Genomic DNA, 21,290 nt, shown 5'->3' with positions numbered 1-21,290 from the left:
ATTCTTAAGATGTGGAGTTTTTATCTCCAATAGGAATTATTCTGTGTTCAGACCATGCAATAGAACTTCAAAAGTATTTGCAACATTTTTTGCATTTCTATGGTTTCTTTCCAGGATGAATTCTTCGATGATGCCTAAATTTGTTGAGCATTTTGACATGTTCTTTTCTTTCTTTCTTTCTTTTTTTTTTTTTTTTTTTCCGGGACAGGGCTTCTCTGTGTAGTCCTGGCTGTCCTAGAACTCACTCTGTAGACCAGACTGGCCTTGAACTCATAAATCCGCCTCCCTCTGCCTCCCAAGTGCTAGGATTAAAGGCGTGCGCTACCACTGCCCGGATGACATGTTCTTTTCATTTGTAAATAGTCTCTACATTGTGAGTTAATTTGTGTAGATATAGGTATGACTTTGTAAAGGAGGCTTTTCCACATTCCTCAGGTTTGTATGGCTTCTCTCTAGAATGAGTTATCAAATGAGGAAAAGAATCTGGAAAGTTCTAAAGAACTTGACTGATACATCACAAGTTAAGGGTTTCTCACCTGTATGGATTCTCTTCTTTTCAGAAAGTAATTATGGACAATGGAAGGGTTTCTCTTGGGTATGAATTCTGTTATGTTTGTAAAGACTTTGTGGATAATTGAAGATTTTGCCAATTACTTCACACTTAAGGATTCTCTTTTGTATGAATTATCTTGTGTTTAGAAAGTAATGGTGAATAATGGAAGGTGGTGCCACAAACTTCACAACTGTATAGTTTCTCTCTTGTATGAATTTTCTATGGTGGAGAGTATTGATGGATAACAGAAGGCCTTCCCACATACTTCACACTAGTAGGGTTTGTCTTCTCTATGAGTTTTCCTATGGACACGAAGTGATGATGCATAGCGGAAGGCCTTTACACATATGGTATCCCTCCTGTATGGATATTCTTATGTTTTGAAAGTCTGGATGGATATTCAAAGGTTTTGCCACATACTTCACACTTGTAGGGTTTCACTCCTGAATGCATCATCTTGTGTTCATGAAGTGATGATTGAGAACGGAGAAAACGTCCACATATTTTACACTTGTAGGGTTTTTGGTCTGTATGAGTTATCTTGTGTTTTGAAACTAATGATGGAAAGCGGAAGGCCTTGCCACATATATCACACTTATAGGGTAACTCTCCTGTATGCCTTCTTTCATGTTGACAAAGTAATGATGGAGAGCGGAAGGCCTTCCCACATTCTTTACATTTGTATGGTTTCTCTCCTGTATGAATAGTCTTATGGTCCGAAAGTCTTGATGGATATTTGAAGGCCTTGCCACATACTTCACACTCACAGGGATTAACTTCTCTATGAATTTTCTTGTGTTTAGAAAGTATGGATGGATAATTGAAGGCCTTGCCACATACTTCACACTTGTATGGTGTCTCTCCTGTATGAATTCTCTTATGGTCAGAAAGTCTTGATGGATATTCGAAGGCTTGGCCACATACTTCACACTTGAAGGGTTTTTGGTCTGTATGACTTATCTTGTGTTTTGATAGTAATGATGGAAAGCAGAAAGACTTGCCACATACATTACACTTGTAGGGTAACTCTCCTACATGCATTCGCTCATGCTGACAAAGTAATGATGGAGAGTGGAAGGCCTTCGCACATTCCTTACACTTGTATGGTTTTTCTTCTGTATGAATATTCATATGGTTCGAAAGTCTTGATGGATATTTGAAGGCTTTGCCACATACTTGACACTCATAGGGATTATCTTCTCTATGCATTCTCTTGTGTTTAGAAAGTAATGATGGATAATTGTAGGCCTTGCCACATACTTCACACTTGTATGGTGTGTCTCCTGTATGAATCTTCTTATGGTCAGAAAGTCTTGATGGATATTCAAAGGCCTTGCCACACATTTCACACTTGTAGGGTTTTTTGTCTGTATGAGTTATCTTGTGTTTTGAAAGTAAAAATGGAAAGCGGAAGGCCTTGCCACATACATCACACTTGTAGGGTAACACTCCTGTATGAATTCTCATGTGTTGACAAAGTAATGGTGGAGAGTGGAAGGCCTTCGCACATTCCTTACACTTGTATGGTTTCTCTCCTGTATGAATATTCATATGGTAAGAAAGTCTTGATGGATATTTAAAGGCTTTGCCACATACTTCACACTCATAGGGATTATCTTCTGTATGAATTATCTTGTGCTTAGAAAGTAAGGATGGATAATGGAAGGCCTTGCCACATACTTCACACTTGTATGGTATGTCTCCTGTATGAATTCTCTTATGGTCGGAAAGTTTTGATGGATATTCGAAGGTCTTGCCACATACTTCACACTTGTATGGTGTGTCTCCTGTATGAATTTTCTTATGGTCAGAAAATCTTGATGGATACTCGAATGCTTTGCCACATATTTCACAACTGTAGGCATTATCTTCTGTATGAATTATTTTGTGTTTAGAAAGTAGGGATGGATAGTAGAAGGCCTTATCACATACATCACACTTGTAGGGCTTCACTCCTAAATAAATTATCCGATGATTTTGAAAGGCTTCTTTCCCATCCAAGACGTTGCCAAATTCTTTGCAAGTATAGCATTTTCCCCCTGGTGAGCAACAGTTGAGAAATGAATGAAAACAGAGCAAAAATCTATATGATTATACTGATAGCTTTTAAAAAACCAATATTTACTCATACTTGAATTTCTCTGTATTAATCAGAAGCTACATCGAATTTTCTATATCTGTCCTTAGTGAAGTATTATTTAAAAAACAGAACAAGTGAAAATCATGTAGACCTCCTTGAAGTAAGGGGACTACGGCAACACAGAAGAAGGATGGAATAGAATATTAAAGAAAATCAAACATGTATGAAAGCATAATATCCACTAAGAAACTCATAATGACATTATGCAAATGCAAATCAGCTCCTTAAAGAGATACTGAAATGACATGAGTACTTAAAAACAAAGTATAAATTATTCTAATTTGGAAAACACCTGAATAAACAATATTTACATATTATATATTACATGTATATATCATATCCATAGTCTAAGTATAGAATTTTGTTTTACAAGCTTTAAAGGAGACTGAGGATGACTTTCTTTAATAACATTAAATAAAGATTCAAGAAAAAAGTTTTACGTATATCTTTAGGCATAATGGTTTCGTGCATTTTGTGAAGATTGACCATGTATTAGTCAAATGCTTGATTTTTCTGTCCCCGTATGTTTGCACCTTCCAGAAATGGCATTGTAGTACTGATTTGTAGAATCTTCCATCTTAAGTTTGTGTAAACATTGTTCCTCATTTATGCTCTAACTTGTCAACATAAGCTGATCAGCCAATGGCTGTGGGCAGAAGAGAGAATATGCTGGACTTCTACCCCAGGGAAGAACAGAGAGGGGGTGTATACTATAAGAAAGGGTTCTAGACAGACATCCTGAAGTCCCCTGAAGCTCAGAGAACCAGACCAGTACTAAAATGCAAGTATTATGGGGACTTTTTCTTGGAGCTAGCAAGATTATCTTAGAGGATTAGACTCATGCTGGGAGCCAAGACTTCCTTCTGCCAGATAGCAAATGGCAATTAAGTAGTTAGCCTGAGTTAAGGAATGCCTCATTGCCTTCTTCCTGAGAACAAATGTCAGTTAAGTAGATAGCCTGAGTTAAGGAAGACCTTATCTGCCTTCCTGCCTGGGAGAGAAAATTAGCAACTTGAGCCTAACGAATGTTTTATTGCCCTCTTGCTCATGAGAAAGTGGTTTGGGCTAAGGAATGCTTGCTAAGAACTTAACAATTACTGGATAGCTCTGGACCCTGACCCTCCTCTCTGCTTGCCTTTATAATGGCAGCCTGAACAATAAAGTTTAAGCACTCGATCAGACATTCAGACCTGTGCTTCTTCTTTGTGTCTCTTGTCCCATCTTTCACCCCCCTTCCCTAGGGTCTCGTCGAATCCCCTTGGACAGAGGCACTTGGCGCCCGACATGTGGTCTTTTGGGTCAGGGTCCAATTGAATGTTGCTTCTACAGTGACGTCCTGCAAGTATAGTATCGATGCTGCTCCCAGGGAGGTGAAAGAAGGTCCAGGTTGAGATCACCGCAGAGTTACCTGCCTGTGAGACTGATCCGGTGTTGGTAAGAAGCAATGAAATTATGGAATAAGTGTTGAACAAACATGATTTGTTCTTAAGGGTCTCAAAGAGTCCCTCACGGCACAAGGACTAAGGGTTAAGAAAAAGAATCTTAAAAGATTCTTTGAATTCATTGGTGAGGTTTGTCCATAGTTTCCTCAAGAAGGAACTATTGATGACAAAATGCTACACCTCCTAAGGAGGAGATGAAAAGTTAGACCTTGAAAATGAGAGAGAGAATGGGCTAAAACAGTTGTCTGCTCTCAGGTGTGTTAACAAAAGAAAAGGAAAAGCCTATTTCAGAGCCCTCTTGGGAGCAGGAGAGAATCAGGAGAAGTTCTGGCTCCTACCGGACAGATTCTTAGTTATGCTTTCTCTGTCTATTGTCTGTCCTTGTCGCCCCAAATTTGTCCACGGGTGTCAATTGTCTGTCTTTGTTTTGTTGTTTGAATGATTGCTGTTCTATGTTTCATGTTCAAAAGAAAAAAAATGATTAAAATGGATGGCTATCCACCCTTGGTTGAGCTTAAATTTTGCTTAAAAGGCAATCTCAATTTACACAACAGAAGCTGATAGATAAGTTACTCTGCTCTGTGGCTGGAAGTAAGGCACAGCAGGAGGAACCCTGGCAGGAGTGATTAATTTGCATAAGCTGCTCTTGGAGGGGTCAACAGATTTTTGGCTTCCATGGTAAAGAAAAGAACGGATGGCTGTTTTTCCTAGAAAAATTTCTGTGATAGTGTTTATTGGTTTATTGGGTCCAACAAATGACAAGGTGCTTTTCTCTTGAAATTACAGCTAGAAAAAGTAAGAAAAGATTGTTTGGATAAAATATATAATATGTGCATCTACTTCATTTTTGTTTCTGACTGCTTTTAAAGTATAAAAATGTTCTACATATCTTGGTTATACATTATTAGCCTATGAGTTATTGGGTATGATTAAAAATTTACAACTCTTAGTAACAAAAAGCTGGATTAAAACTGATAACTCAGGGTTGGAGTCATTCAGAAACCAGATGTATAAAGGGTAAGATTTAAAATGTTTTTTTAACAAGATATTAAAAGCTGCACTATCATACATAAGAACTGGCAGCCAAACTTTGTAAAACAAAACTAATATACTTGGTGTTAATTTTAGAAAAAACAGATTGTTTACATTGTTAAAAATTAGTTTTGTTTCCTAAAGTTATGGTTATACTCTAATATTGCAAAAGAAACTTAAAAATATAGTTAAACTGCCAGTATTCCATTGGCTACAGTTGGCAGGTCAATCGTGAGCTTGAGAATTTTTGACTCACCCATGATTACAGTTGAGAAGAGGATTGAGCAGGTGGAGATGATTGCAAGAGTAGTAAGAGCATTATAGCCTGACTTGCCTACTCCAGCTACCATTCCAGGAAATGCATATAAAATTAATATAGTTTATTTAATTATTATTAATATATTATTTAATAATATATTAATTAACAATATACTCATTAATTATAATTAATAATATAATTAATATATTATTATTATAGAAGATTGTTTTTATATTATTCCTTTACATCTTGATGATTGTAAGAGGTTTACATTTAGCATATTTGCTTGTAATTTTTGAGAGCCCATGAAGTGACATCATTGGAAAGTTTATTAGTAAGTGTGAAAAGTTTCCTATGAAAGCTATCTAAGGGGAAAAGTGGAAGAGTCCTAGGTGGAGAAAAGGAAAACTTCTTTCTATATGCTACTCTAAGTGGGGATAGGCGAAAAATTCTATTTCTATCTCTCCATTGTATCTGCCTCTCATCTCTTTGTCCTCAGTGCTTATACATCTTTCAGAATACATGATCACATGTTGCAGGGTTCATCACAAGTTCACACCAAGTGTCAAATCATAAAGAAGCTTGGAACAGAGAATGTTTACATACATATACATTAAGAGTAATTATCTGCCTAAACATCCGTCACCTGTCTAGCTCCACATGTTCACTGACGGTTTGAAGCTATAACTAAGTTATTAGTGAAGCTTGGTATAGATAGGCCCAGGCAATATTTTATCTTCTGTCCTGGCACTTATAGTTGTTGTAATTATTTAAATACGGCCGCCGGTCAAGCTGACTTATCTATGCTGCAGCAGCTCTACCTAGCTCAGCTGCCATGTTCTGTGGCCAGAGGCTACGTGCACACTGCAGCTAGAAACAACAACCCTGCCACCCATGAGATGCCAGCATGGGAAATGGCTCTGTCAATCTTCCATGCTGTCTCCACAAGGCTGGGCATTTCCCAGACCATCCCGCCATCCATGCGGTTCTAGTAAGAATGAGACTCTCATGCTTAAAGATTAATCAAAGGCTTTATATGTTTAATAATGCTCAATAACAATATGCCTATACAAAGAGAGTTGTTTCCCAATTATCTAACCTAATTATAAGTTGTTACCCAGGACTGCTCTCCATACCTGCCTGGCTCTCCATACTCCTACATCTCTGCCCTCCCTAGCTCCTCCTCTTCTTTTTCCTTTTCTTCTTCTTACTCCTCCTCTTCCTCTCCTGACTCCTCCCACCTTAGCTCCTCCTACACATAGTAAATTCTTGGTTTCCTTTTAATGACTTTTGGCTAATTGTTTTATGACCTCTTAGAATGTGCTCTGAGCAGGAAAAATTCTGGTTACTATCTAAGAGCAATTAACTGATGACACTTGGGAGACTGGCAGAGTTCTCATTGCAGTTTTGACTATCAGAGAAGGGCCTAATAGCAATCCAGTTATAAAAGAGCTTAATAATCATTGATGTAATTTTAGGAATTCTTATAGGATCATCATTAAGACTTAGGAAGTCATCTATTTGCCTATATAGCATCACCACAAGATAGTATATCTTCGTGGACCTGCAGAGATCTGCTCCAAAGGGGTGTGCTATTGCTTAGAGGTTGTTACATATGTTTATTAATAACAGATTGAGACAATAATTTGGTATTTCTAGAGAGTGTACAAGTCAAATTGCAAAAACTTGTTCTCAGTCTCCTCAATTTTTTCATAATGGTGTTAATACTTGAGGACTTATACCTAATCAGTTATGACAAGTAGATGTTACTCATTTATGTTAGATCTTAGCATTTTCCACTCTATTCTCTGACACCCTCCTTCTGACACACCTGAGCACTTAGTGACGGCCGCTCTGCTCTTCACATCTGAAGGCTCTTGTATTTGCTCCAGAAATGTGACCAGAGGTGGCCTAGAGGAAGCAAGACCTGTTTGTGGAAAAATGTAAAAACATTGTTACTGTGGTCACATGGTAAATAAAATGTCCCTCCAGGGTTGAGTGTATAAAGAATGAGAAGACACAATAAAGGAGTATAGAGGGCCAGTCTTCAGGTGTTTTCTGATGGCCACATGAGAATGCTGAGGAGGAACTTGGAAACTGCAGGGCCTGAGCCTCACACCCCTTGGTTACCAGGAGAACTTTTACAACTGAAGTGTGTGTTGTTCTCTTTAGGGTACCACTTATATTCTACAGCAAACAATACATTTAGGGGGCAGTATGAACCCAAGAAGAGACAGTGCAAAGCTATAGGAATAATTTAAATTTTCCTTAAAAGTAGCCCTATGGACTTCATTGATGGATGTAGAAATTCCCGTGAGATACTGTACTAAGGAAGCCACTTTCATGCTTACAATTAACTAAAATTTCATCATGGAAGGTATCCTCACCCAGGAACACAAGGTTGTTGTAATTCTCCAACATCACATCCCTATACAGTTTCCACTGAGCGGGACTCAGGCATTCCCACTCCTCTGCAGAGAAATCAATGACCACATCCCAGAATGACAACATTTCCTGAAAAAAAAAAATTAGATAAAAAATAAAATTAAAAGAGTAAATATCTAATATCATTGTGTGGGGTTGGGGTGATTCTTCCATTTATTCAAAGGCTAAATTCTGTACCTCAATGTCTGGCTGCTCCAAGACAAGTAAATTCCCATGAGTTCACAAGCAATTTTTGTGTAAAACTGGTTCCCCACTTTAAAATATTGGTCAAATTAAACTAGTAACTTCCAATTATGTGGGAGGATAGAGGTAGGCAGAGCTTCGAAGACGGGACTGGGGGTTGCAAGTAAGGTCCACAACATGGAGAAAGAGAAATTGGGAGAGAAAGAAAAGATGTGAGGACAGGTCCCCAGTAGTCATGGTGGGTCAGCAGCAATGTCCAAGTCAAATAAACCACCCAGAGAGACTGATGGACTAGAAATAATTCAGGAAAGACTCAAACAGCAAGAATTTGGAAAGCATGTGTGGGGAAGTGACCAGTCTAGCTTTAGAGAAATTGATTTGGAGAAATCCTTAAGTAATTGAGCAAAAACAAATAAACGAATGACAGTCTGAGTCTCATTCATTTGGAAACTATCCTGTGATAGACATAACCACAATTAACTTCATATTATGCTAACTATAACCATCAGTAATAACAAATACAAAGAGGCACCATGTGCTTTTGCATATAAATCTAAAGGTGACCCTAAGTGAGAGGAGAGCAGGAAGCATATATAGGTAAGGAAGAATCTTAAACTACTCCTGATGTGGTACAGTTTGCAACACAGGACTCATCTCTAAGTGAAGTGGATCACAGAAGATCCTAGAAACTCCTATGGTATAATGCTTTAAAGTGCCATAAAATGGAGAACGAGGGCAACTAATTACAGTGTGTTGAGGCTAGACAGATGGCTCAGTAATTAAGAGCAACGGTAATTCTTCCACAGGACATGGGGTTGATTCCTAGATGCCTCATGGCCACCCACAACTGTGCATAACTCCAGTTAGAGAAGATCAGACAATCTCTTAGACATGGATTGTAACAAAATACAAACACACATATGTCTTAGTTACAGCTTCTATTCTTGCCATGAAACTCCAGTGACCAAAAATCAGCTTGCCGAGGGTTTACTGGGCTTACACTTCTACAGCACAGCTGTAGAGGGCGGTATGTCAACAGAATGACCAGCAGGTTCCTGTCATTGCTGCCAGCCAAGCTCCCAGGTTGTAGCCTACACTGGCTGGAGCCCCAGGGCTCCAAAATCTCACCACCCAGCTCTCTTAAGTTCCCACTGGCAGGTCACTACCATGCCATTTCTGTGATTCAAATGCCTATGGCCTTTGAGGGGCACATCACAGAAACCCAGGCTTTGCATTTCAGTCTTGAACTCTGTTGAGTTGCTGCTAGAAGAAACACACCACACAGAGTTTAGGAACAATGGTAACTCAATCTCTGGGCCCAGCACATAAAACCTAATCTTGTAAACCTTATTAAATCTAATCCTCCTGTAGAAGATCTTTGCGAATCCACCATGATACCAGGAAACTCTACCTCTACATCTAGTCCATATGCTCATCCCCCCCACACCCAGTCGCACCCTCCCCCATCCCATCCAAAAAGGACCCTCTCCTCCAACTCTCTTCTCTTTTCCAGCCTGGAAGTCCCTCCTACTTGCCCTGTGATTGGCTCATTTATTCACTAGGAGACTGGTTCACAAGAAGTCATCAGAGTAAATGACTTACTCATTGTCTGCAGCCCCTCCCAGTAGAGCAGAAATTAACATCAAAATGCAGGCAGCACAGAACCTTACATAACACATCCACAGCACAGTTCATTATTGAAGGAGTTCAGGACAGAGATTTAAACAGGATGGGGACCTCGAGGCAGGAGACAATGATTTAGAGGTAACGGGGGAGGTGGGGAGGTGGGGAGGTGGGGGGGTGGTTTCAGTCTATTATAATACAGCACACATTATGGAAATTCTTCACAGTACAGAGGCAAGTATGCACGATCACAAATGACAAATACAGTGAAGACCCACATATATTGTACTGTGCATTTCCCAAGGGCTGAGTTTCTGAGCAAGTCCAGAGAGATGCAAAAGACACTGCACCAAGGCTCAGGAGTTTGAGCACCCAATGGGTAGAACAATAAACAAATTCTCAGACAAATGGAATCAAATTATACTAACCACATTATAATTAGAAAATTTACTAGTAAGCTCTGTAGGGCGAGGTTTGAATCGTCATTCCAAAATGGCACCTGGGCTAACACCTGACTTCCTCATACACCCCTGAAGAAGCCACGCCCACAGGCAATATTGTGTAAGCTCACTGCTATGCATAATCAGGCCATCTGCTATGTAGGGCAACGTGGGAATCTACTGGCTATCCTATTGTATGCACCGACATGGCAGGCTCTGATTGGAGAAGGCAGAGGGATTTAAGGGCGGTGGAGGAGAGGCTCAAGGGCTTTTTGCTGAACGTAAAGGTTCCTGAATAAACTGCGATGAGAGGAAGAACTCCGTGTTGGTCGTCTTCTGTCTGCTGGTCAGATCGGGGAGCGACAAGCTCAGTCACTGTGGGGGCTTATACTAAACCAACACTGTCTCAGAGGCCCCATGAAAGGACAATGGGAACTGGATGTCTTCATCCAGTAGGGGACTTGGCCAGGCATCTCTGACAGAGGATACAGTGCCATGAAGAAGTCATTGTTGCAGCTATAGGGGATTCCACACTTCTTCTGGGACTGGAGTTATCTTCCCTAAGGCAGCAGTTTCTGAAGTATCCTGTGCTCTTATTGCCTACACTGAATGATTTAGGTCTCTGGTGAACTTGGTCATTTTTTTCATCTACCAATACAATACTGCATGCTGTACTGTATAACTTGCTTGCCTCTGTGTCAACTGCTCATACAAGACAGCTATTGCTATTGTTTCCAGCTATTACTTTTGTCTTCCTTAAGCTTTTTTCTTTATTTTCCTGCCCTGATCCACCCATTCCACACTTTGCCCTTAGAGATCTTCAGTCCCTTGGAATCGGGGCAGCATCAGTACACTAAGATTCCTTCACCTGATCTAAATGAAGAAGAATAACTATTGATCAATATTCCTCCAGGTTTCCTTTTCATCAGATTACTGGCCAATAAGATAAAAATTGCATCTCTCACTTGATTTGCAATCCTTTAGATTCAACATCTGACTGAATCGGTTAGATTTCTGAGGCAGCATGAAGGTCCAGAAGACAGAAGAGACAGGAGTCTGACTCTTGACAGACAGTTGTGTATTTATTGTCTCACACACTGAAAGACAGACTCACTCTCATGGGGAAATAAGGAGGATAATAGCAGTGAGGAAACAAGGCTGCAACCATTTATAGGGGCGGAATGAGGGGCTTGGGAATGAGACACAAAGTCCATCTTTCTTGCTTGTAGATGCTCCTTGATCAAACTGTTTTCTAATGTAGACAGAGGTTAACCTTTCAGACATCAGTCTCTTGAAAGAGGGAATAAGTTGGGACAGTCACCTGTGATCTTAGAACAGTCTAACTTTACTACCAAGCCGAGTTCCAGTGATTTCAGCCAGAAATGTTCTTGATATAGGTCAGTCAGTCTTATAGCACAAGAAGCTTGGTCACACAATATGTTGCACTTGTCTTTTTATGTCTGAAATAATAATGTCCTGTCCCATCTGATAGAGTCTTGCTGGTAAAAACAAGATTACTATGTGAATACAGCTGACCTTCCTCAACCTCATTTGTCTGCTACAAGCCAGAGAACGATGTTTTTGGGGACCTTGTCCCTTAAGATACTCTGTCTTGTTTAAGCAGACAACACCAGGAAGGAGAGACTGCAGAACTACATGGGGCTCCTAGAGCAGCATCCACTTCCTTATTCCCAAGCCTCTCAACTGTTTCTTTAACAGGTGCACACCAGGTTTCTCTCCTCACACCCCCCCCTATTACATACATCAAGAAGAACTGGTGTGCCTCTCTGTGTACTACTAAACAGTCTCATTTGTGGTTCCCAGACTCCTTCCTGCCTTTCTTCTCTTTGGACTATGCTCACAAACCTAACATCATCCATGTTGTCAAAATGAACATATTGCATCCTTTAAAGCCACAGAATAGTATCTCAAATTAATGATAATGTGCCACAATTCCCTGATTATTTTACTTTTATAATTTAATTAAAGTTCATTCAAATTAAAGAAGTTCATATCCAACCACATTAAGGTGACCCCAAAATCACGGAAAAGGGGACTATAAAGAAAAATAATGCATTTGGGTTAAAAGAACATAGAGTTCTTTTAGAACTGGAAAGAATAAAGGAAGCTGCTATGAAGTCCGACACACAAAACAAACAAAACAACATTTAAGTTTGCTCCAGGTAGGGTGACTGCTCTGTCATGCCTGCATTTCCTCCTGAAAACTACATGATCAGATTGCATATCAAAATAAGCAATAGAAAAGATCATGCTGGCTTGTACCCACCATCACACAAGATAGAGACATTTGCCATTACACGTTGTTTAGATGAGCACTAGGACACAGACTTTAGAAGCTTCATCAAAGACTACAACACATTTCAAAAAGGCATGAAGAAGCATCTCAGTGCCATTGAAGTGCACAATGAACTTAAGGAGAACAAATGCTTCTGTGATGTTCCAGAAACCAAAAACTTTAGAATGATGGAAATGACAACACAATCCAGGATTTGGAACTGGAATTCAATAAAGAGAAACCCTGAACAGGACTCTAACAGCATTGATCCAAAATGTAGCCCAATAATCCTAACAGAAAATGTAAAAGAAAAAAATGACACTAGAATAAATCAGGTAAAGATAGCACCTACGGACTTATGAATGAAGTAGATCATCTAGATAAAACAAGCTAAGTCTATGATATAAATGAAGAAAAAATATCTATGGGAAGGAAACATACAAGATGTGTTAGGCCGGGCGGTGGTGGCGCATGCCTTTAATCCCAGCACTTGGAAGGCAGAGACAGGCAGATCTGTGAGTTCGAGGCCAGCCTGGTCTACAGAGTGAGTTCCAGGACAGCCAGAGCTACACAGAGAAACCCTGTCTCAAAAAAACCAAAAAAAAAAAAAAAAAAAAAGAAGAAGAAGAAGAAGTGTTAGACACTGTGAAAAGACCAAACCTTCAAATTACAGGCACAGATGAGGGAGAAAAAGGCCCAGGCAATGGTATAAATATCATCTTCAAGAAGCCTATAAAATAACGGTTCCCTAAACTAAGGAAAGACATATTCATAATCATATAAAAAACATACCTAACACTAACTGGACAAGATCAGAAAATTAAAACTTCATGGCATACTGAAATCTCCAAGTCAAAGAACACATTTATTAGGATAACAGACAATTCCTATATGGAACTTTAAAAGCCAGAAGAGCCTGGAGTAATGCACCCCAACTCCTTTTTTTTTTCCCCCTCCAAGACAGGGTTTCTCTGTGTAGCCCTGGCTGTCCTGGGCTCACTCTGTAGACCAGGCCGGCCTCGAACTCAGAAATCCGCCTGCCTCTGCCTCTCAAGTGCTGGGATTAAAGGCGTGTGCCACCACTGCCCGGCTGCATCCCAACTCCTAAAAACAATGACATCCAACTTAAGACACTGCACACCACACAAATATCTGCAGTAGTTGAAAGACGTAGAAAAACCACCTATAAAATAAAGAGCATTTAAAAACTGTATTTTACCCACCAAACATAAAATACAGAAAGAACCCTTGTACTCTGAAGAGAGAGATGAACGTAGTCAAGACACTGTAAAAAGGAATTGGAAGCCAAAATAAGAAAACTACAAGGGGCCACTGAGAACACAAACAACACTGAAAATGAGGAACATACTGACAATTAACACTCATATATCAGAACAAGTGACACCCACCCACAGTCTTTCAGTCACAAGACACATGCTGGGGGAATGGATCAAGAAATGAATCCATCTTTATGTTGTTTACAAGAAGGTATGAGTGATATCTTTTAGATTTTCCAGTTAAACTAGACAGGTTTTCAAAATATCCCCTTATGATAGGCTGAATATTTTGGTATCTGTTGTAATATCTCCCTGTACATTTCTGAATTTGATCATTTGGATCCAGTTTCTGTTGGTTAGCTGTATCTAGTGTCCCTCAATCTTGTTTATCTTCTTAATGAACCTGATGTGAAGCTGTTGATTTGAATCTTTTTCTTTGATTTAGTTTCATTTATTTCTCTTCTCATTCTCTTTTTAATATTATTTCCCATTTATAGGAACTGAATTTCGTTTGTATTTGTTTTTCCCAAATTTCTTCAGTGTATCATTCAATCATTTCTCCGTGGTTTTCTCATAGTTTCATGCATTAGAGCTATAGCCTTCACCTGCAGGACTGCCTTCAACAGGTCCCAGGGGTTTATTTTCTTTCTTTTGGTTTTTCAAGACAGGGTTTCTCTGTGTAGCTCTGGCTGTCCTGTAACTCACTCTGTAGACCAGGCTCGCCTCGAACTCAGAAATGCACCTGCGGGGCTGGTGAGATGGCTCAGTGGTTAGGAGCACTGACTGCTCTTCTAGAGGTCATGAGTTCAAATCCCAGCAACCACATGGTGGCTCACAACCATCTGCAATGAGATCTGATGCCCTCAAATGCGTGTCTGAAGACAGCTACAGTGTACTTACATATAATAATAAAATAAATAAATAAATAAAATCTGATGCTGCAAACAAAGAATGAAAATCAGCCAATTAAAAAAAAAAAAAAAAAAAAAAGAAATGCACCTGCCTCTGCCTCCCAAATGCTGGGATTAAAGGCGTGCGCCACCACTGCCCGGCGAGGTTTAATTTTCTTGTGATTTCATTTTCATTCCTATGTATGTTTTACATATAAATAACATTAATGAGGAAGAAATTAACAACCTAAATGAATTCAAAAGAATGGGGAGATTGAAATTGTAATAAAATTTTGCCATCTAAAAAAAAAATTCTGTGCCCAGACAGATTCACAAGGGTGTTTTTCCCAACTCCCTACCAGCCTGCAGCTACTTGGGTCAAACCCAACAGTGGTCATCCTGATATCTAAACCACACAAAGACTCAATAAAGAAAGAGTACTTCAACCAGTTTTCCTTGTGAACATCGATGCAGAAATACTCAATAAAATACTCACAAACCAAATCCAAGAACACATCAAAAACAGCATCCACCATGATCCAGTAGTCTATAGTCTTCATCCCAAGAATGCAGGGGTGGTTCGATACAAGAAAAATCAACTTAATACAACGTATAAATAAACTGAGAAAACCAAAAGTGACATGAGAATCTGCTTAGATGCTGAAAAAATATTTGAAAAAGATCCCAAACCTCTTCATGTTAAATGTCTTGGAGAAACCAGGGATACAGGCACATATGTAAACATAGTAAAAGCAATACACAAGACCTTCACATGTCTAATGAAAGAATTTGAAGAAGATATCAAAAGATGAAATGATCTCCCATACTCATGGACAAGTAGGATTAACATAGGAAAAAATGGACATTTTATCAAAAGCAATCTACAGATTTAATGCACTTCCCATCAAAATTCCAACACAATTCTTTATAGACCTTAAAGGAACTATTCTCAACTTCAAAGGAAAAAAAAAAACAACAAAAAAACAAAAATACCTGGATAGCTAAAACAAACCTACTCTACCAAGCAAAACTCTCAACCAATATAGCTAGAGAAAACAAAATATTCTAGGACAAAACTAAACCAAGCAATTTACTGCAAACCGACAGCCAATATCAAATTAAATGGAGACATACATGAAGCATTCCTACTAAATGCAGGGACAAGGATGGCCACTCTCCTCGTAGCTACTCAATACAGTACTTGAAGTGCTAGCTAGAACAATAGGACAACAAAAAGCAAGGGGATACAAATAGGCAAAGAAGAAATAAAGGTATCACTATTTGCAGATGATAAGATAGTGTGTATAAGTGACCCCCAAAATTCTACCAGAGATCTTCTCCAGCTGATAAACAACTTCAGCAAAGTGGCCAGATATAAAATTAACTCAAATAAATCAGTAGACTTCCTTTATAAAAATGATCAACAGGCTGAGAAAGAAATGAGGGAAACAACTCCCTTCACAATAGCCACAAATAATATAAAATATCTTGGAGTAATGCTAATCTAACAAGTGAAAGATCTGTATGACAATAACTTCAAGTCTCTCCAGAAAGAAATCGAAGATCTCAGAAAGATCTCCCATGCTCATGGATTGGCAGAATTAATATAGTAAATATGGTCATCCTAAGAAAGATAATCTACAGATTCTATACAGTCTCCATCAAAATCCCAACACAATCTTCAAAGACATGAAAAAAGCAATTTTGAAATTCATCCGGGAAGGCAAAAAACCCAGAATAGCAAAAACAATTCTTAACAATAAAACAATGGCTGAGGAAATCACCATCCATGACCTCAAGCTTTACTGCAGAGCAACAGTGATAAAAACTGCATGGTATTGGTACAGAGACAGGTTGATCGATGAAATAGAATTGAAGACCTAGAAATAAAACCATCTCTACATTTTAAGGAGTGTGTTTTGATGTGAGAGGCAGTACACGATTCTCACTTTGTAAACTGTTATATTTTTCCTACAGATTAGTAACATTAAGTAGGAAAGTTCTATTTATTCTCGGTATGGTTGGAAACTCATTGAAAATTCCAGTAAACGGGGCGGTGGTGGCGCATGCCTTTAATCCCAGCACTTGGGAGGCAGAGGCAGGTGGATTTCTGAGTTCAAGGCCAGTCTGGTCTACAGAGTGAGTTCCAGGACAGCCAGCCAAGGCCATACAGAGAAACCCTGTCTCAAAAAAAACAAAACAAAAAAACAAAAAAAAAGAAAAAGAAAATTCCAGTAAACAGAACAAGGTGGTCTGAAGCCCAAGTTCCCTGAGAGTAGATTTGAATGCCATGAGCCAGGCTCTGCCTCACTAACACTTGGTTTGACTGAACTGACAATATAAACAAGCTCACCTGAGATGGGGGAGGGGCTGTGGAGGAGAAATCCTTAAAACACAAACACACAAAACTGTGGGTCTGACTGTGAATGCAAAACTCTTGGAAGGAGTCTGTGTGTGAAGAGACTGATGGCCCATGTGGAAGTTCACTGAGGGGCAGAGCCTGGAATTTTGCAGGTTCAGGGGCAGCTGACTTATCTTGCGCTGGTTTTCTCTTCAAGGACAGTCCTTACCTCACAATGTATTAGACCAAACAACTTCTGACAGATTTAGAACCTCAAATACACTGACTTGGCAGAACATGAGCTTCTACCAGTCCAAAAGCTAAAATCTCATCAGATGGTACCTTAGGTGAATAGAATATCTCCCATGTCTCATAGTACGTGCCTCTATCAGACTCACACCAATGTATTTTAAGCCTTCCTTGACTAATGACTTTATTTGTTCTGTAATAACATGAAACAGATTCCATGTTGGAGCACGGAGTTTGGGTTAAACTAAACCTGTGTTCTCAGATTATGGCTACTCAAATGGCTCTGGACTAAACTATTCTCTTAACGCTTCAAGAGGACAACTGTGCATTTTGCACGGACAGAAACTTACTATTTAAATCATAAGACCTTAAGTGTACCACAGCTTTCCAAATTTATCTTACACCCTTTCAAATACAGTTGAAAAACTTGGCGCATTCTCTCTAAAACTATCAAGGGTGCATCAGTAAACACTGAGGGACAGAGAAAATGTAAGAGAGTTCACTGTTGAGAATGTCAACAGGCATAAGAAAACCACATGATGAGACAACAATGCACAGATCCTGTCAGATTAAAGAGAACCAAATACTGAACCCAGCCGACGAAAAAAGCCATTTCCCCCTTTCCCTTCAGACATTCCAGCCCCACCCAGAGATCTTTCTGTCATCTCACCAAGTCACCTATCTCTCACATCTGAAACGGAGTCCAAATTCTGGACAGCACATATACTCAGACAACTGTTGAGGTATTACTGTCTAGAGATTTTTAATCTGATGTGTAAAATCCGTAATTATCCGGATTGTGTAAACACAGGTTCATACCAATTACAAGATTATTCTGTGGCTATATAGCCATGTATTGTAATGATTCAAGTCACAGAGTTGTCTATTAGAAATTCACATACAAACCGAGGCATCCATAAATCTAACAATTCATTCCAAAGGAAAAGTAACACCCCACACAACAATCACCCTCGGAGGATTCTGTCCCTGGACACTAGGAACTTTAGGAAGCTGTTTACGCTCAAACCAGTAATAGTTTCCAGGACATAAAGTATAGGGGGCGCTAGACGTCCACGTGTTTTATATGTCCTGAGAAACTGACTACAGCCACGTGAGGAGGGGTCAGCTAGGCAGAGCACGCTTTCCCACTAAATATGAGTGAGTTCCCTTCAGCATCTCAGGCACAGGCAGGCAGCAGACCCAGTCTGTCCCGGCCATCCTGTTGTTTCCAACCTTCTCCCCTTCAAACCTGTGCCCAGGGGCAGTGGCCCAGCCTAGGTCAGCACAGCACGTCCAGGTCAGCAGCTTCCCCTGTCTCACAACAAGCCCAAGTAAGATTCCTCCGCGCCCTACCAGCGACCCTGCAGTTCCTCAGATCTGCAAGATGGTACTGTTCTCTGCACCAACCTCCATGTCAGAGATCCAAATCCAGACCTCAACAGGACAAATGCACAAATTTGAGAAGCCAAATTTGAAGAATATGAAAGTTTGATGCCGACAGCCCTTTCTGATGACGTCACAGTGGCTGGGACTACATTTCCCACAAGTCAGTTGGAAAGAGTTCCAGGAAGCCACAGAAGAGGTTTTGTGTACTGCCTGGATTACAACCCAACTGTGAGCAGCTGCACATGGGCATGCACAGGGAATTTGGGCTCCTTTAAAGTCCTTGGTCACAGCACGCGATGTTAGCCTGTGAGCTGAGCCTTTCACAGTAATGTTTATCACGTTTCCATGTTATCTCTGCTAAAACGATGTGATCTACTTAAAGAATCTTATTAACAAACGGAAAATTCATGCTTTCATGATCTGCTTCCCTTAAAAATGTGGAAGGAGGAAGTTAATGTAAGAGTGATCATTATCTCTTTATGATTTTGAAACCATCCCAGTTGCTTAAGTTTGAAAAATGGGAAATCAAAGCTAGTCACAAGTTTTCTGAGCACAGGGTTTCCTCCTCTATTGGAGCTAGATTTTCAGGCTTAATATATTTGTTTAGACCATGTTCACAGTTTTAAGTTTATTGCCTACTATTATTTTTTTTTACATGTTGACCATTTAATTTTCTCCATTTGAAACAATCCTTGGTAGGTGCCATGTTTGGCAAAATCATTTTAAAAATCTATGCTTACAGGCTAAAAGACCTTTCAGTATTTGAGAATAATTGATGTTTTTCAGAAGATGAGTTTCTCTTCTACAGGCACATGGTGGTTCACAAGCACATAGAGCAGCAGTTCTAGAGATCAGATACCTTCTTTCCACATCATCAGGCATCTGTTGTAGAAAAGATAGGCACACACACACACACACACACACATTTCTAGTAAAGTAAAATAAAATGTCTTATTTAAAAAATATTCTTCTTATGGTGGTACATCCACTCATTTCCACTAGACATGGATCAGAGACAGCTGGATCTCTTAGTTGGAGGACAGCAGTTCCAGTGATGCTACACTGTTAATCCTTTTCCAGAGCCGTTAAGGCAATTGTTATTCCAACCACAAGACGAAGTGAGAATGTTAAAACAACAGAAGTTTAAAGCAGCTGGTCATGTTCCATCCAAAGTGAGGTAGCAGGAGATGGATGAATAGTTGTTCTCAGGGTATTTTCTTACAATATAGCATGTCCTTCAAACATACTTACAATCAAAATCAGCAGTCCTTCTGAAATCAATTGAACTAATCAAGATGACTCCTACAAAAGGACAACCAGTGGCTTGCCTCTCAAATGATTCTAGAACTCATAGTGCTAGCAAGTGATACAGGCATTCTTGATCCTTGCCCATGTAAAACACGAAGTCAATTCAAAAATTTAATTTAAGTTTATTTTTTTGGATATACAAATTTATGTTTGTGTGGGGACCCATACATGTAGTCTTTCAGAGGACAACCTTTAGAGGTAATTATTTTGAGGATACTGAGAATACTAACATGGGTGTAGGGCTTGTTGGCAATTCAATTTGTTCCCAGAGTCAACATGCTAGCTCTAGACAAAAAGCTTTCAATCATAATATTCCTTCCCTTTCCTCATCATTACCCTCATCTCATAAGTAAAACATGCTACAACTTGAAAGGTCCTCAAAGTATTGAACAATTACAACAGTATAAAAGACCTCAGTCCATGTGGCATGTGAGACTCAAGGCAGTCTCTTTTTTTTTTTTTCCTTTCTTTTTTTTTTTATTGGATGATTTATTTACATTTCCTATGTTGTTCCCTTACCCCATCCCCCACCACCCTCTCGGAACCCCCAATCCCCTCGCCCCTCCTCCTTCTTCTCTGTGGATGTAACCTCTATCTACACCCCCCCACTCCCACCTCCCCACCCTCAAAATTCCCACCCCCTGGGGCATTCAAGGCAGTCTCTTAACTGTGAGTTTCTGTAACATAAAAACAAATGACTACTTTTCTACATACTGGCATACAACAAGGATTTCAATTCTAAAAGAGAAGAAACAAAAGACACCAAGGAAGAATCAGCCACAAATCAAGAAGGACAAACACACAGTCTGACAGCTCCACTTTTGAAAGGATTATATGAATGATTCCAAAGCCCTTACCAATTTCCTCAAAGTTATAGGGCTTCTATTCAGCATGAAGCTGTTTATAACTTTTTTTAAAAAAACAGGTCTTGAGTTTATTTGTAAAAACTGCATAGGACACTGGTCACCTGCAAATAGTGTGTGGTTAGGCGTGTCACAGCAGTCCATCTGTCTTCATGTTGGCAGAAGCCTTTTCTATGGGGCCTTCACAGGGGCCTGGGCACCTTTGGGAGCCTGGGCTGGAGCTGAAGCCTGGGCCTTAGCTGGAGATTTGTCCTCTGCCTTGGTCTGAACCTTGGGCTTTGGTTGGCGGAGCCTATGACCCTTGGCCATGTAGCTTCGAATCCACTTCCCGAGCTTGAGGTGAGCGAAGAGAGCCAGGCGGCTGAGTTTGCGGCTGGGGCCCTTTGGCATCTTGGGCTTGATGGCCTGAGGCTTCACAAGGGCCTTGATGGCCTCTGCGTGTGCACTCACTGCCTTTGCATTGTTGGCCTGCATCTTCTACAGGCCTTTCTTGTGCTTCCTGGCAAAGTTCATGTTCCTCAGGAACGTGGGGTCAACCCCCTTAAGAGATTCGTATCCTTGTG

The 21,290-nt window shown here is 39.9% G+C and overlaps 1 protein-coding gene and 1 pseudogene across 1 annotated transcript; both read right to left on the bottom strand.

Annotated features, from left to right (window-relative positions):
* Nucleotides 1–577: 577 nt before the first annotated feature.
* On the bottom strand, nt 578–18,664 carry LOC114621368 (zinc finger protein 728-like). Its single transcript, XM_028767620.1, has 4 exons — nt 18,578–18,664; nt 7,814–7,940; nt 7,258–7,353; nt 578–2,592 (listed from the first exon to the last, which is right to left on the bottom strand). Exons 1-4 carry the CDS (start codon nt 18,581–18,583, stop codon nt 893–895), a joined length of 1,929 nt encoding a protein of 642 aa, XP_028623453.1. The 5' UTR covers nt 18,584–18,664; the 3' UTR covers nt 578–892.
* Nucleotides 18,665–20,898: 2,234 nt separating this feature from the next.
* LOC114621311 overlaps nt 20,899–21,290 on the bottom strand; it is a 648-nt pseudogene continuing 256 nt past the window's right edge.

Source organism: Grammomys surdaster, unplaced genomic scaffold, assembly GCF_004785775.1.
Source record: "Grammomys surdaster isolate TR1022 unplaced genomic scaffold, NIH_TR_1.0 174, whole genome shotgun sequence".
NCBI classification, from domain to species: domain Eukaryota; kingdom Metazoa; phylum Chordata; class Mammalia; order Rodentia; family Muridae; genus Grammomys; species Grammomys surdaster.
This window is presented reverse-complemented; position numbering and strand designations above follow the sequence as displayed.

Excerpts from the sequence above, each read along its gene's own strand:
- LOC114621368 (XM_028767620.1), bottom strand. Across the intron at positions 7,354-7,813 it reads CAACAACCTTGTGTTCCTGG|GTCTTGCTTCCTCTAGGCCA; the intron begins GTGAGGATACCT and ends TTCCACAAACAG. Across the intron at positions 2,593-7,257 it reads GGCCGTCACTAAGTGCTCAG|GGGGAAAATGCTATACTTGC; the intron begins GTGTGTCAGAAG and ends GTTGCTCACCAG.